At 38.1% G+C, this 15,008-nt stretch overlaps 1 protein-coding gene and 1 pseudogene across 1 annotated transcript in view; both read left to right on the plus strand.

Moving 5' to 3' along the window:
- The window catches only part of LAMA2 (laminin subunit alpha 2), a 638,355-nt gene that overhangs the window by 492,384 nt on the left and 130,963 nt on the right, over positions 1-15,008 (plus strand). The window contains exon 35 of the mRNA XM_059400698.1: positions 8,837-8,948. Within this exon, the coding sequence (XP_059256681.1) occupies positions 8,837-8,948 (112 nt within the window). The remainder of the gene's footprint in view (positions 1-8,836; positions 8,949-15,008) is intronic.
- On the plus strand, positions 3,465-4,737 carry LOC132018498 (UV excision repair protein RAD23 homolog B-like; annotated as a pseudogene).

A 15,008-nucleotide genomic window follows, 5' to 3' on the forward strand; every position in this document is an offset into this window, starting at 1 on the left:
ACAACAGCTCTCCATTTTGTTTAGCATGACATATGATGCTCTTCCATTGTGATCTGATTCTTGCTTAACTGCCCAGCCTCATCTTTCTGGTTATCTGGACCCTGGTGCATTTAACATATAAGCCAGAAAGCTAGAAATTTTTCTTGGTCCTTTATCTTCCTCATGGGCCTCCCACTTATTCAACCCATTACCAAATGCAGAGGATTGCTCTTCTTGTACAGATCTCCTCTCCACTACCCAACTCTCATTCCAGCTCCATAATCTTTAGTTTGAAATGGCCACAGTGGCTTTCTAGCTAGTACTTCTGCTTTTACTCTTGTTTTCCTTCCACTCTGTTCTCTACAGTGTAGCCAGAATACACTTTTGCTATTCCAGATTGGAAGATGTCACCTGAGTGCTTAAACTCATCCTCCCAACTTTTCATTGCTCTTAGGTTAAAGCCTCAAATCCTCTTGCTGGCTGCGTCTCCTACCTGTGCTTCTGGCCATCTGCATTCCAGCCATACTGCCCTTCAGTTACCTCATCTCACCACAGCCTTTCCACATGTTTTTTTAGCCTTTGAAGTAAATCACCTTCTCTTGTATCTTGTTAACTTCTATTCATTCCAGTTTACCTTTCAAACCTCAATTATGGAACCCTGCCCTCTGAGAGACATTTTAGGTGTCTTATACTACTGTCTCACACTACTGTACTTTTTCTTCAGTTTGTAATTATAAATTTATTTTCATGATCACTCAACAAATACTTCTCTACTCTATCAGACTATAGGCTTGAAAAGCGCAGGAGGTATGTCCTTTATTTTTTTTATTTTTCTCATCACAGTATCACCGATGTCATGCACACAGTAGTTCAGTAATTTGTTTAATTAATTAACTGTGAATAATTTAATAGCATTTGAACAACTAGATGACAAGTAGAAAAACTCAAAATAAGCACTGGTTTTTTTAATGTCTCAAAAATACACTAAAATCAGGCATGTATTTATAATTATATTCAGTTGGATGTTTTACTTCTTTGATAATCATCTCCTAAATGTTTATCCATAAGGTAAGAATAATATGTAATAAACTGAACTATATAAAATATCAGAATTCAGCTATATTTGCATTGTCTTTTACTGCCTATTTAAAATCAAATTTAAATCAAATTATTTTGGAAATGATTAACTACCTTTTAAATGACTTAAGTGCCAACAATATTGTATGTTTACCTTATTTATAGTGTTAAGAAGTTTAAGTTGTCAGCAATGTTTTTTATTTCTGCTATTATATTTTAAAAGAGAGATAAAGAGAATATCAAGCACATCACACTTGTTCAGTTTGGAACTCTTAAAACTAACACCTGAACTATTTAGGGAGAAATTGTATAGAAGTCACTTATTACCATTCCAGAGAGCCACCTGGCTTCTCCCTATCGCTTTCTTTGTGTATTGCCTAATAGCTTGCCCGAGGAGTACTTCACTGACACTTAGATATACAAAACTGGTAGTTTTTGAAGACGACCCTTGAGAATATCATATAAATGATTAGATCTGAACTTTAATTTTAGCAGGAAGCCATATAAGTCTGCAAATGCAAAAGCGAATGGCATCTAAGCAATGTTGTCTATTCACTAGTTAGTTTTGCCCCATTAAATTCTAGTTTTAACATAAAGAAAGCAGAAAATGAAAGACACTAGTAATATCCAACCAAGAAAATTATGTGCAGATTTCAAGAGGCACAGTGAGAACTGCTTGAGCTAAAGCAAGAAAGTAACAGCTACATTGTTCAGAAGTAAATTAATGCATGCCTAATGGTAATGCATGCTGTCTAATATAAATACTCCAAAAAAAAAAGGAAAAATAAAAATAGAAGGAAAAAATACCTAGCTTAGTGAACTTGAATTTAAAAAAAGATAATCAAAGGTAAAAGAGATACACAAGGTACTGCTTAAGGCGTCAGTTAGAAAGAAACACTGGAAAGATTGTAGAACTGAGGTAAGAGGATTTAAAAATAAGAAAATCAAAGATAGAGAATGAACGGAAGATTGTACAACACAGTAGGATAAATGAGAAGACATTTGTCAAATATTCAAAGGACAAGATAATAGTGAACAGGAGGGAATATGATTAAGGCATAGAATGGCAATTTAATAAGATGCAAGGAGAGCCAAACTGAATCAGACAGAGAGCTCCTCTCATGTAGTAGTTAGCATTCATCTGTAACATTATCAATAGCCTGTCCTGGGTGAAACTGATTGTCATGAATTTCACCATGATACTGCTATCTATCAACACTCTGCATAGGTGATCGTGCATTTGTCATAGGCTTCCTTTATGGAGTCTCTAATGGGTGGTTTTGACAAGGGTGACTCTTCAATTTAATTACTGTGTAATAAGACATGACTTTTAAAAATGTCTGTATATGATGTTCTGCCATGGATTTTTAAATATGTTAATTTACTAAAGCCTTAAGGTGATATACTTCAAGTACTACCTGAGCTCAAGCAGCGTCCCTCCTCCCATCCAGAAGGCTCAACTTTTTCATGTATTTTCCTCGTCTTCCCAGATATTAGCATAATATAAGTTAGTGCTAGAAATGGACAAAATATAAAGCTGAGAGAAAATTTGTGTTTTGCCCCCAATTCCCTGTCTGTATGAGTTCAGAGGAGGCACTTACCCTCTCCATAACTACTCTTTCGTCAGTATAATAATAGGGATTATGCCCTCTGTGTATCTTTAAAGGCAGGAAGAGTAAATGAGACACAAGAGAATATTACAAGCCCTTCTGAACACACATATCAATCCAGGGTGTGGTTGAGCCTGACATTATCGCTCACCTTTTAGAGAGCTAATACCATGAGTCAATGCCTTTTTTTTTTACCAGGAACCTCACATTTCCTCCGCTTCTGGAGCACCGCCGAGAGGGGCGGCTCTTCTTATCTCTGCAGGGGAAGGCTACCTTCTCCCCCAGTAAGCACTGTGCTGGCCCTAAAGAGTTCTGCCTCATCCCAACCCCAACCCTGCCTGCACCCACATGCTCTTTGGTGTGTAACTGCAGGTTAGTCTTTAATGACCATGAGGCCAGTGACAAGAAAGAAGTGTAGTTGGGACTGAGGGTCTGGTGCCTGGCTGTCCTCCTAAACAAGCTTCCCATTAGGCTCTGAAAAGCACCCAGAAACTGCCCAGCTATCCGCATTCAACTGGCAAACCTAGCACCTGGCAGAAGGCCAGTTTGCATGGTATTGGGAAGGCATAGAGATTTGTTTGTTTGTTTGTTTCCTCCAACAGATGTTGGAACTTCAAAGGGATTTGTAGATAATTCAATATACCAGCGAATCACTCAATATCTACTTTGCCTGGCACTCTGAGGAATGAATGAATAAATAAATAAATAAGACCTAGCCTCAGCCCCAAGGACAGAGATAGGTAGACATGGAAAAACACCAAATAAAGTAATTACTCAACATCATCATGAATGGTGGTAATGATCGTTGTTTTTAAAAATCTAAGAAAGGGTCCTACCCAGTGGCTAGCAGACCCAGTGCGGAGCTGCCTGGTTGCACCAAGCAGGTTACCCTTCAGACCGTCCAGCAACAGGATTGACATTGACCCCAGCGAGACAATGGAGTCACCAAAGAGAAGGTTGAGTCTGAAAAGGGAGAAAGATGTCTTTCCTATAGATGTCTTTCCTATAGCAGGCCAAAAATTAATTTATTCTGGCAAAGTCCTCCATGATGATACTGGTCTAAAAGTATATCAAATTGATGAAGAATCCTGGAGGTGCTTATGGTGCCAACACCTAAAGCTGTCGCAGCACAGTACCAGCTACAGCCCAGCCATCACATCCTGCCATGGCACCACTGTTAGCTCCTCCCTGGTGTGAGCTGTTGCTTGGGGTCCCACCCATGCCCCTGCTTCAACTCCTTCTCCCACACCTGCACCTCTCGGGACAGTGAAACAAGAAAACCCTACAGAAAAACCGGCAGAAGCACCAGTGGCTATAAGCCCACCATCAACAGAGGGTACATCAGGAGAGTCTTCTTGGCCAAACTGTTTGAAGACGCAACAGGTGTGTGTGTGTCACAGGGCAGTCTTGTAAGAACATGGTAACCAAGATCATATCCATGGGTCATGAAGGCCAGCAAATGATTGCTGCTCTGAGTGTCTGTTCTAACTACCCTGACAGAGTAGTGGAGCCTCTTTCTATGGGAATCCTGGAGATAGAGAAAGTCAGACTGTGGTTGATTCCCTCCTCAGCAGCTAGCACGAGGGCTGGCTCCCCAGTCTTCAGTGGCTGCAGCTGCAGCGACCCTACAACAAGTTCTGGAGAAGACCATTTGAATTCGTATGGATCAGCCTCAGTTTCAACAGATGAGACAAATGACTCAAAAGAATCCTTCCCTGCCTCTAGCATTGTGGCAAGAGGCCAAGAACATTCTCAACTCCTGCAACAGATTAGTCAAACCCAGGAACATTTGATTCTGGACCAGGTTAAGAAGTAGGTGGGTCAAGGAGCTGGGGGAGCCCAGATGGGAGGCGACAGTGGTCGAGTTGCAGTAGGTGGAATTGAGTCTGTGAGCTACACTCAATGAGCACCTCCAGACTAAGAAGCCACAGAAAGATTAAAGGCACTCGGATTTCCTGAAGGACTTGTGCTATGAACATAGTTTGCTTCTGAGAAGAATGAGAACTTGGCTGTCAATTTTCTTCTACACCAAAACGTTGATGAAGCTGGAAAGGGACTTTTTTTTCTCTGATGTTTCACAGCAGGTCACCACACTGCATTTACTGGTTGTCTCTGATGACTTGGGCTCCTGTGCATGATAGCTGGTATAAGGTAGGAGATGGGTGAGGGTGGGGGTACAAGGCAGGGGTAAATACGTACACATCTGCTGCAGTTAGCAGATGCCACAGATCTATGCAGTGTGTAAAATTCATACAAATCAAAGTCAGATTTTGCAGGTCTCTATTTCTTCTATAAAATGTTTGGAAACTTTTCCTAGGTTTCACATTTTTTTTTTTTTTTTTTTAGTGTATCGAATCCAAAAATTCAGTGTAATGCCCTGCTTCCCATTTCTTTGACTAAACATTGATTTCAGAATGTTATGTTGGGTGCCTGGGTTGCTCACTAAGTGTCAGACTCTAGGTCTCAGCTGAGATCATGATCTTGTGGGTCGTGAGATCAAGCTCTGCATCTGGCTCTCCAATGGGCAAGGAGTCTGCTTGAGGTTCTCTTCCCTGCTCATGTTCTCTCTCTCTCTCTCTCTCTCTCAAATAAATCTTTAAAAAAAAAAAATTGGTACCTAGAATCTCGAATCTCTATTTTGGAGCAACGCTGGATAATAGCTTTGTGAAGTTAAAAAGAACTATTGGAGCTACTATAAACAGAAATGCCAAATTATTGATAGTTCCTGCTGCTTCAAATATGTATAAAATTAATATGTAAGAAAGCCTATTCTTTCAAGTTAAATGCCTAGGGGGCAGGGAAGGGGAACATCTTAAAATGAAAATACTGCTATTTGATCATTGAATTTGAGACCCTTCTAACATGATTGGAGGAACTGCAAAAATAGGGATATCTTCCTGTTTACATTTTTGTTTTGTTTTTTATTTTGTTTTGAGGGAAAAAATTGGTAGGTGTTTAATTACTGTTTGCTTCATTGTTGTGATGCAGTGAAAGTTTTAAAATCATTGCGTGTTTGCTTTGGAAGTATCCCTTTGTGAGATTTAGCACTTTGGGGCCAACAGAGAAATGCGGCATTCACTCTCCTTCCCTTGGGTTTCTGATGTTTGTAAATGTTTTTCCTCATTAGATAAGAATGTATGACCATTGATGTCATCAGGATGATACTACTTTCAAAAAGAGAAGGAAGGCAGAAGTATAATACAGAATCTTTTATTGCATTGGAAAGATTGGTGAAGTCTTTGGAAGAATTGGAAGATGCAGCTAGGAAAGTTCTTTGAAAGATATATAATCACGATATCTCATGGCATATTAAGAGAAAAATTTTAATAGGAAAGAAAGAAAAGGGAAAAAATATAATAAAGCATAAGCCAAAATAATCAAGGATGGCTTCACTGAGAAGGTTGAGTTGGAACTGACTCTTGAAGGCTGGATTAATTTTGGTTAATTGGAGAGGAGTTAAGGAACAACATTATAAACAGGGAATATTCATAGAAAGGCAGGCAATAGGAATGGTAATAAGGGACACCTTGTTGGCTCAGTTGGTTAAGTGTCTCCTTTCAGCTCAGGTTAGGATCCCAGGATCCTGGGATTCTGTCCCACATCAGGCTCCTTGCTCACCGGGGAGCCAGCTTCTCCTCTACCCGCTGCTCTCCCTGTTTATACTCTCTCACTCTCTTTCTCTGGCAGATAAATAAATAAAATCTTGAAAAAAGAGAGAGAATGGTAATAAGATTAGCAAGATTCATTAGGTAATTGCTTAATCACTTATTGAACATTCATTGAATATTTTCTCTCAGGCATCACACTAGGACACTAGGAGCTGGATATAAAGTGATGAGCAAAACAGATGAAGTTCCTGCTCTCCTACAGACTACCCTTTAGTGAGGGAGGTAACCAATAAATAAGGGAGTCCTAAGTAATTCTAAAATGCATGGCACTATGACGAAAATGTTCTTTGGAAAGTCTGGAATCCTGGCTAGGCCCTAGAAATGACCACAGCTAGAAGGGACACTGAAGCTGAAAGATGACAGAAGACAAGGAACCAGCCATTGAAAGGACAGAGGGGAAGTTGATTCCAGGTAAAGACAGCAGGATCCCAGCCTAAGAAAGGAAGAGTTTAGCATATTTTTACATGCTAAACAGAAGCCGGGGTGGTTGATTGCATAGTGTCTTAGTGATAACTTTTCTAACTTGTTTCTTACCATGGATCATTTAGAATTCTTGACATCTTACTATTGCAGTGTTCCTATAATCAGTACCAAATTTATTAATGATGACTCTTATATATTGTTGTATAAATTCATTAAGGAAGAAGAATTAAAGGCATGACCAGTTCATGATCATCCAGAATTTAAAAGAGGCAGTGCCTCAATATACATTTATTTTAAAAAATTAAATGCTTTTGGCTATGCATCAGAATTTGTAGCCTTTCTCATGTGAATATGTGAGTTATGATCTTTTAGTAGTATAAGATATTGATAAAGCAAGGAATACATTTTAAGTTAAATTATAATGCACACCATGTGTGGCAATACAGTACTGGTAATACATTAATAATTTAAGATAATAAAAGTGACCATAATGTAGATCAAATCCCTTAGTATAGTCTGTGCTATGTGAAAATAGGAGTGGTCTTGTAGAGTACAGTCAATTCAGTCTAGATAAACATCTATAATAGCTTAGAAGTCCAATATCTTAAGCAGCTGACTTTAGTAATTTTCAAATAACATTTGAAAATGTATATGCATGTGGAATGTATATATAAAAAGTTACTTGACCAATTGGTTAGCACCCTCCAAATAATTTCGGATATTTACTGCAGACTGTTAAGAGAGATTTTTAAAACTTCCCATGGATCTTACCCTTTCATCTTTTTATTTGTGATGGTAACACTCACAGGTTGAGAAACTAGTTGATGATGGTTGGCCTTTATAGTCTACCTTTCATGTAAAATCTTGAAAGTGGTCAGGAACTAAACCTCTTACTGCCCCCTGGGAAATCACAAAAGGCAGTATAATTTCTATAGCATCTCTTACGATGTTCTGTGTTGGCCAGACATTTAGTTCTATTTTAATTTCTATCTAAAATCCACTTATGTGTAAGAAAAAATTTAGAATCTCTGGGCATGTCTAGAAGGCAAACACTCTGTACGGGATTATAGAGAATTAATACTCTGCCAATTTGGACCTTTCTCAAATTATTTTAAGGCAGTTTGTAATTCTTTGATCCATTATCTATAGTTAGATTATCTCTATCTTTTTAGTAAAAAAAAAAAAAAAAAAGAAGTCCTATTAGCATATGCACATGCATCGAGAGAGAAACTGTATACCTACTTCAAGGTGCTCTAAACCTTGTATCTTTTAAGAAACTGAATGTTATACATGCCCCTTTTATTTAACTAAATATAGCATATCTTAACTATAAACACGTTAAATGGATTCCTTTGTGTTATGTGGCATCTTCAATGTGAAGGAAGGTGCAAATGCGTGGGTACATTCTTCAGGAGGTGAAGCTATTTGTGAAGTTGTTTCACTTTGTTGACCATGATGTGTGGTACTGTGATTAACAGCCATCTTTTCTGGTGATGATGTATGGGAAGAGTTAGCCTTTATTCTTCTTTAATGTTTTCCTGGCATCTTTAGAGTGTTATAAAATAAGCATTTACTACTTAGTAGCTAAGCATTTCTCCTCTTTGTTTCTTTAATTAACGTATTGATCTAGACTTCATCTATAGGATCAAGCTTATTGAGACAGACTGCCTGGGCCTCCTCCAGAGATCATTGCTATGCTCCACACTTTTTCAGTAAATAAAATATAGACAAAACTGCAACATGTGGAGGCTAAAAAATCCATTAAAGACTTTTGGCAACTCTACCTCAAAGATACTTCAAAAATAATTGTGTTTTATCGCTTCTTCTGTGTCATTGCATAGAGCAAGGGTTCTAAAAAAGACCCAGTACAGCTCTCTGATTTCCATTTAATGGAAGAAGTAATAAAGTTTAATTGTATACTTGAGCACGGGGTGTCATTTCCAGTATATCTGATCAATAATTCATCGATTGCCTTTGGCTCAGAGTTATATTTGAAAGAAAATGTAGCTAGTGGGAGCTTATCTCGCTATAGCTTCATCATCTCAATTAATTATGCTTTTCCTGAATTTGGATCATTAGGCTACCAAAGTGACAGCAGATGGCGAGCAAACTGGACAGGATGCTGAGAGGACCAACAAGCGAGCAGACTCCTTAGGAGAATTCATTAAGGAGCTTGCCCAGGATGCAGAAGGTATTAGAATCCTTTAATTTAATCATTATGTCTCCCACCAGAAAAATGAAAAAGGGATTACACAGGACTGGAATTTCTCTAGTAAGAAATGCCATTTCTCAATCTGAGGGTAAGGTCAGGTTTTGAAAAATACTTTGGTTGGGATCGTCAAGATCATGGTCTGTGGAGCATCTACAATTTACAGTGTTAAATAAGGGACAACAGGTAGTGAGTTAGTCATTATGACGCCAGGGTCTTGGTGAATTGAATGCAGTCCCTTGGGAATGCCTTAATTTTTGAGCAATGGCTATTATGAATAGATAATCAAAAACTTATGCTTTGCTGTTGTTTGTATTCAAAACTACTAGAAAGATTAATTTTTTAAAAAGCTAATTTTATCATTTTACTCAGTATATTAAGGCAGCACTTTAGTTTCTCAAAATGGCTTTTAAAATACTTGGTTTCAATGAAAATCTGTTGCTTAGAGTCTGGGCTTGTTATATTACCAGAAGCTTCACTGCATTTAATCCATAATTCTAAAGGAATTAGTGCTTGGCATCTACCGATATGATGGAGGATCAAAGTAGAAGCCATTTGGGGGCTAAACCCCAGATTAAGAACTATTTAAAGAAGATATTTTTAAAAAGACTCTAAATCATAAGTTTCTATTATTAAACAGTAAACAAACATGCAGGTTTAAAAAGTAGGAAAAATGCTTTGGGCTTTTTCTTTTAAAAATATTTTGATTACTCTATAGTGTTACGTGTTTTAGATATTTTGCTTGGAAATATAACCAAATAAATCAGGATGTGAGATAACCTTCAAGGCAGATCCTGACAGGTAATTCTTAGGGATCACTAGCCAGGAAGAGAGAGAAACTCCCAAAGATGCCCCACTGCAGGAAGCAACAGAGTTTTAATCTGAGGCGAAACATATCAGGATCTGAAACAGAAGTTACACCTACTACAAAATTCTTAATTAACTCATTGTGGTTTATCCTCTGCTATATGGAGTTTTTTTGTGCTTTCCCCAGTTTTATTTCCCATTAATGTGACTTGAAATGTTCTCCACACAGCCCTCACAGAAAAAATCCCATTACGGGTAAAACAATTTCTGCCTGGATCCGTGAAGGCAGTGGTCAAAACCCAAGTAATTTTCCTTTACCTTCTACCTCAGTCTCTACTTATAGCCTCAGTACTTATAGCCAATCCTGGAAACTTATTTTGAAATTATTTCAATCAAATATCCATGCTTGGGGGAGGAGTCAAGATGGCGGAGAAGTAGCAGGCTGAGATGACATTAGGTAGCCGGAGATCAACTAGATAGCTTATCAATCCATTGCAAACATCTACAAATCCAACAGGAGACTGAAGAGAAAAACAGCAACAATTCTAGAAACAGAAAATCGACCACTTTCTGAAAGGTAGGACCAGCAGAGAAGTGAATCTAAAGCAACGGAAGATAGATCGCGGGGGGAGGGGCCAGCTCCCTGCAAGCGGCGGAGCAATGGAGCACAAAATCAGGACTTTTAAAAGTCTGCTCCATTGAGGGACATCACTCCAGAGGCTAAATTGGGGTGAAGCCCATGTGGGGTCAACATGGCCCCAGGTCCCACGGGATCACAGAAGGATTGGGGGTGTCTGAGTGTCACAGAGCTTGCAGGTATTAGATCAGGAAAGCAGCTGCAGAGACAGAGCTGAGGAGTGAGCTCTCAACTCGGGGTTACCTTGAAATGGTCACAGGCTGGGTGAGCTTGGAGCGCAGCCAGAGACCAGGTACATGGGAGTGATTGAGTGCTTGTCTCTGAGAGCACACTGAAGAGTGGGACCCCAAGCTCTCGGCTCCTCTGGGCCAGCGATTGGGAGGCTGCCATTTTCATTCCTGTCCTCTGGATGCTACAGAAAGCGTTCAGGGAAGAAAAACAACTGGAAGCAAACCCGAGCAGATAACTTAGCCAGGCCCCTGGTAAGGGCGGTGCCATTCTGCCTGGGACAAGGAACCTTGAGAATCACTACAACAGGCCCCTCCCCCAGAAGATCAACAATAAATCCAGCCAAGACCAAGTTCACGTACCAAGGAGAACAGCAGAATCCCAGAGGAGGAGAAAGCAAAGCATGGAGTTCATGGCTTTCTCCCCATGATTCCTTAGTCTGGCAGTTAATTTAAATTTTTTTAATTTAATTTTTTTTCTTCTTCTAAATTTTTTTTAACTTTTACCCTTTCCTCTTTTAACATTTTTTAGCTAGATTATCTTAACAATACCTTTCATTAAAAAAATAATAATCTTTTTTGAACCTTCATTATTATAGTCATATTTTATCCTTTATTGTATCTAACTTTATTTTTTGTATACACATAGGGTTTTTTCTTCTAAAAAATTTGAGGTACAACTTCTAATAGATCAAAATCTGCCCTAAATCTAGCTCCAGACTTATTCTAGTCTCCAGCCTGAGCAAAATTTCTCCACTTTCTTTTTCTTTATTCTCCCAACCAACTTACTTTAACAACTCCTTTTTTTTTAGAAATTAAAAAAAATTTTTTTTCATCTTTATAGGCATATTCCATCCCTTCATTGTGTTTACCCTCATATATATATATTTCATTCATTACAATTTTGGGAGGTAGTTTCTTCTAAGAGACCAAAATACTCCCCAAATTAAATGGGTGACCCTGTTCTAGTCACCAATCTAATAAATACATATTTTTTCTTTTTTATATTTTTTAAAATTTGCTTTTTTTTTTTTAATTTTTTTTCTGAACTTCTTTTTATCCCCTTTGTCCTCCCCATGATTTGGGGTCTCTCCTGATTTGGCTAAATTGCATTTTCCTAAGGACTTTGCCACCATTTTAGTATTTTACTGGCTCCTTCATATATTCTTATCTGGACAAAATGACAAGGCAGAAAAACTCACCACAAAAAAGAAGAACAAGAGGCAGTACCGTAGGCTAGGGACCTAATCAATACAGACATTGGTAATATGTCACATCTAGAGTTCAGAATGACGATTCTCAAGGTTCTAGCCAGGCTCAAAAAAGGCATGGAAGATATTAGAGAAACGCTCTTGGGAGATATAAAAGCCCTTTCTGGAGAAATAAAAGAACTAAAATCTAACCAAGTTGAAATTAAAAAAAGCTATTAATGAGGTGCAATAAAAAGTGGAGGCTCTTACTGCTAGGATAAATGAGGCAGAAGAAAGAATTAGCGATATAGAAGACCAAATGACAGAGAATAAAGAAGCTGAGCAAAAGAGGGACAAACAGCTACTGGACCATGAGGGGAGAATTTGAGAGATGAGTGACACCATAAGACGAAACAACATTAGAATAATTGGGATTCCAGAAGAAGAAGAGAGAGGGGAGCAGAAGGCATATTGAAGAGAATTATTGAAGAGAATTTCCCTAATATGGCAAAGGGAACAAGCATCAAAATTGAGAAGGTGCAGAGAACCCCCCTCAAAATCAATAAGAATTGGTCCACAACGCGTCAACTAACAGTAAAATTTACAAGTCTTAGTGACAAAGAGAAAATCCTGAAAGAAGCCCAGAAAAAGAAGTCTGTAACATACAATGGTAAAAATATTAGATTGGCAGCTGACTTATCCACAGAGACCTGGCAGGCCAGAAAGAACTGGCATGATATATTCAGAGCACTAAACGAGAAAAACAGGCAGCCAAGAATACTATATCCAGCAAGGCTATCATTGAAAATAGAAGGAGAGATAAAAAGCTTCCAGGACAAACAAAAACTGAAAGAATTTGCAAACACCAAACCAGCTCTACAGGAAATATAGAAAGGGGTCCTCCAAGTAAAAAGAGACCCTAAAAGCAGTAGATCAGAAAGGAACAGACAATATACAGTATACACCTTACCGGCAATACAATGGAACTAAACTCATATCTCTCAATAGTTACCCTGAATATTAACGGGCTAAATGCCCCAATCAAAACACACAGGGTATCAGAATGGAAAAAATAAAACCCATGAATATGCTGCCTACAAGAAACTCATTTTAGACCCAAAGACACCTCCAGATTTTAAATGAGGGGGTGGAAAACAATTTACCATGCTAATGGACATCAGAAGAAGGCTGGGGTGGCAATCCTTATATCAGATCAATTAGACTTTAAGCCAAAGACTATAAGAAGAGATTAGGAAGGACACTATATCATACTCAAAGGATCTGTCTAACAAGAAAATCTAACAATTTTAAATATTTATGCCCCTAACGTGGGAGCAGCCGAATATATAAACCAATTAATAACAAAATCAAAGAAACACATCAACAATAATACAATAATAATAGGGGACTTTAACACTCCCCTCACTGAAATGGACAGATCATCCAAGCAAAAGATCAAAAAGGAAATAAAGGCTTTAAATGACACACTAGACCAGATGGACATCACAGATATATTCAGAACATTTCATCCCAAAGCAACAGAATACACATTCTTCTCTAATGTACATGGAACATTCTCCAGAACAGATCATCCTGGGTCACAAATCAGGTCTCAACTGGTATCAAAAGATTGGGATCATTCCCTGCATATTTTCAGACCACAATGCTCTGAAGCTAGAACTCAATCACAAGAAGAAATTTGGAAAGAACCCAAATACATGGAGACTAAACAGCATCCTTTTAAAGAATGAATGGGTCAACCAAGAAATTAAAGAAGAATTGAAAAAATTCATGGAAACAAATGATAATGAAAACACAACTGTTCAAAATCTGTGGGACACAGCAAAGGCAGCCCTGAGAGGAAAATATATAGCGGTACAAGCCTTTCTCAAGAAACAAGAAAGGTCTCAAATATACAACCTAACCCTACACCTAAAGGAGCTAGAGAAAGAACAACAAAGAAAGCCTAAACCCAGCAGGAGGAGAGAAATCATAAAGATCAGAGCAGAAATCAATGAAATAGAAACCAAAAAAACAATAGAACAAATCAACGAAACTAGGAGCTGGTTCTTTGAAAGAATTAATAAGATTGATAAACCCCTGGCCAGACTTATCAAAAAGCAAAGAGAAAGAACCCAAATAAAGAAAATCATGAATGAAAGAGGAGAGATCACAACTAACACCAAAGAAATACAAACAATTATAAGAACATATTATGAACAACTCTATGGCAACAAATTTGACAATCTGGAAGAATTGGATGCATTCCTGGAAACATATAAACTACCACAACTGAACCAGGAAGAAACAGAAAACCTGAACAGACCTGTAACCAGTAAGGATATTGAAACAGTCATCAAAAATCTCCAAACAAACAAAAGCCCAGGGCCAGACGGCTTCCCAGGGGAATTCTACCAAACTTTTAAAGAATAATTGATATCTATTCTCCTGAAACTGTTCCAAAAAATATAAATGGAAGGAAAACTTCCAAACTCATTTTATGAGGCCAGCATCACCTTGATCCCAAAACCAGACAAGGATCCCATCAAAAAAGAGAGCTATAGACCAATATCCTTGATGAACACAGATGCGAAAATTCTCACCAAAATACTAGCCAATAGGATTCAACAATACATTAAAAGGATTATTCACCACGACCAAGTGGGATTTATTCCAGGGCTGCAAGGTTGGTTCAGCTTCTGCAAATCAATCATTGTGATACAACACATTAATAAAAAAAAGAACAAGAACCATATGATACTCTCCATAGATGCTGAAAAAGCATTTGACAAAGTACAGCATCCCTTCCTGATCAAAACTCTTCAAAGTGTAGGGATAGAGGGCACATACCTCAATATCATCAAAGCCATCTATGAAAAATCCACTGCAATACCATTCTCAATGGAGAAAAACTGAAAGCTTTTCCACTAAGTTCAGGAACATGGCAGGGATGTCCTTTATCACCACTGCTATTCAACATAGTACAAGAAGTCCTAGCAATCAGCCTCAGCAATCAGACAACCAAAAGAAATTAAAGGCATCCAAATCAGCAAAGAAGAAGTCAAACTATCACTTTTTGAAGATGATATGATATTACATGTGGAAAACCCAAAAGGCTCCACTCCAAAACTGCTAGAACTTGTACAGGAATTCAGTAAAGTGTCAGGATATAAAATCAATG

The sequence above is a fragment of the Mustela nigripes genome, chromosome 5 (genome assembly GCF_022355385.1).
Source record: "Mustela nigripes isolate SB6536 chromosome 5, MUSNIG.SB6536, whole genome shotgun sequence".
NCBI lineage: Eukaryota > Metazoa > Chordata > Mammalia > Carnivora > Mustelidae > Mustela > Mustela nigripes.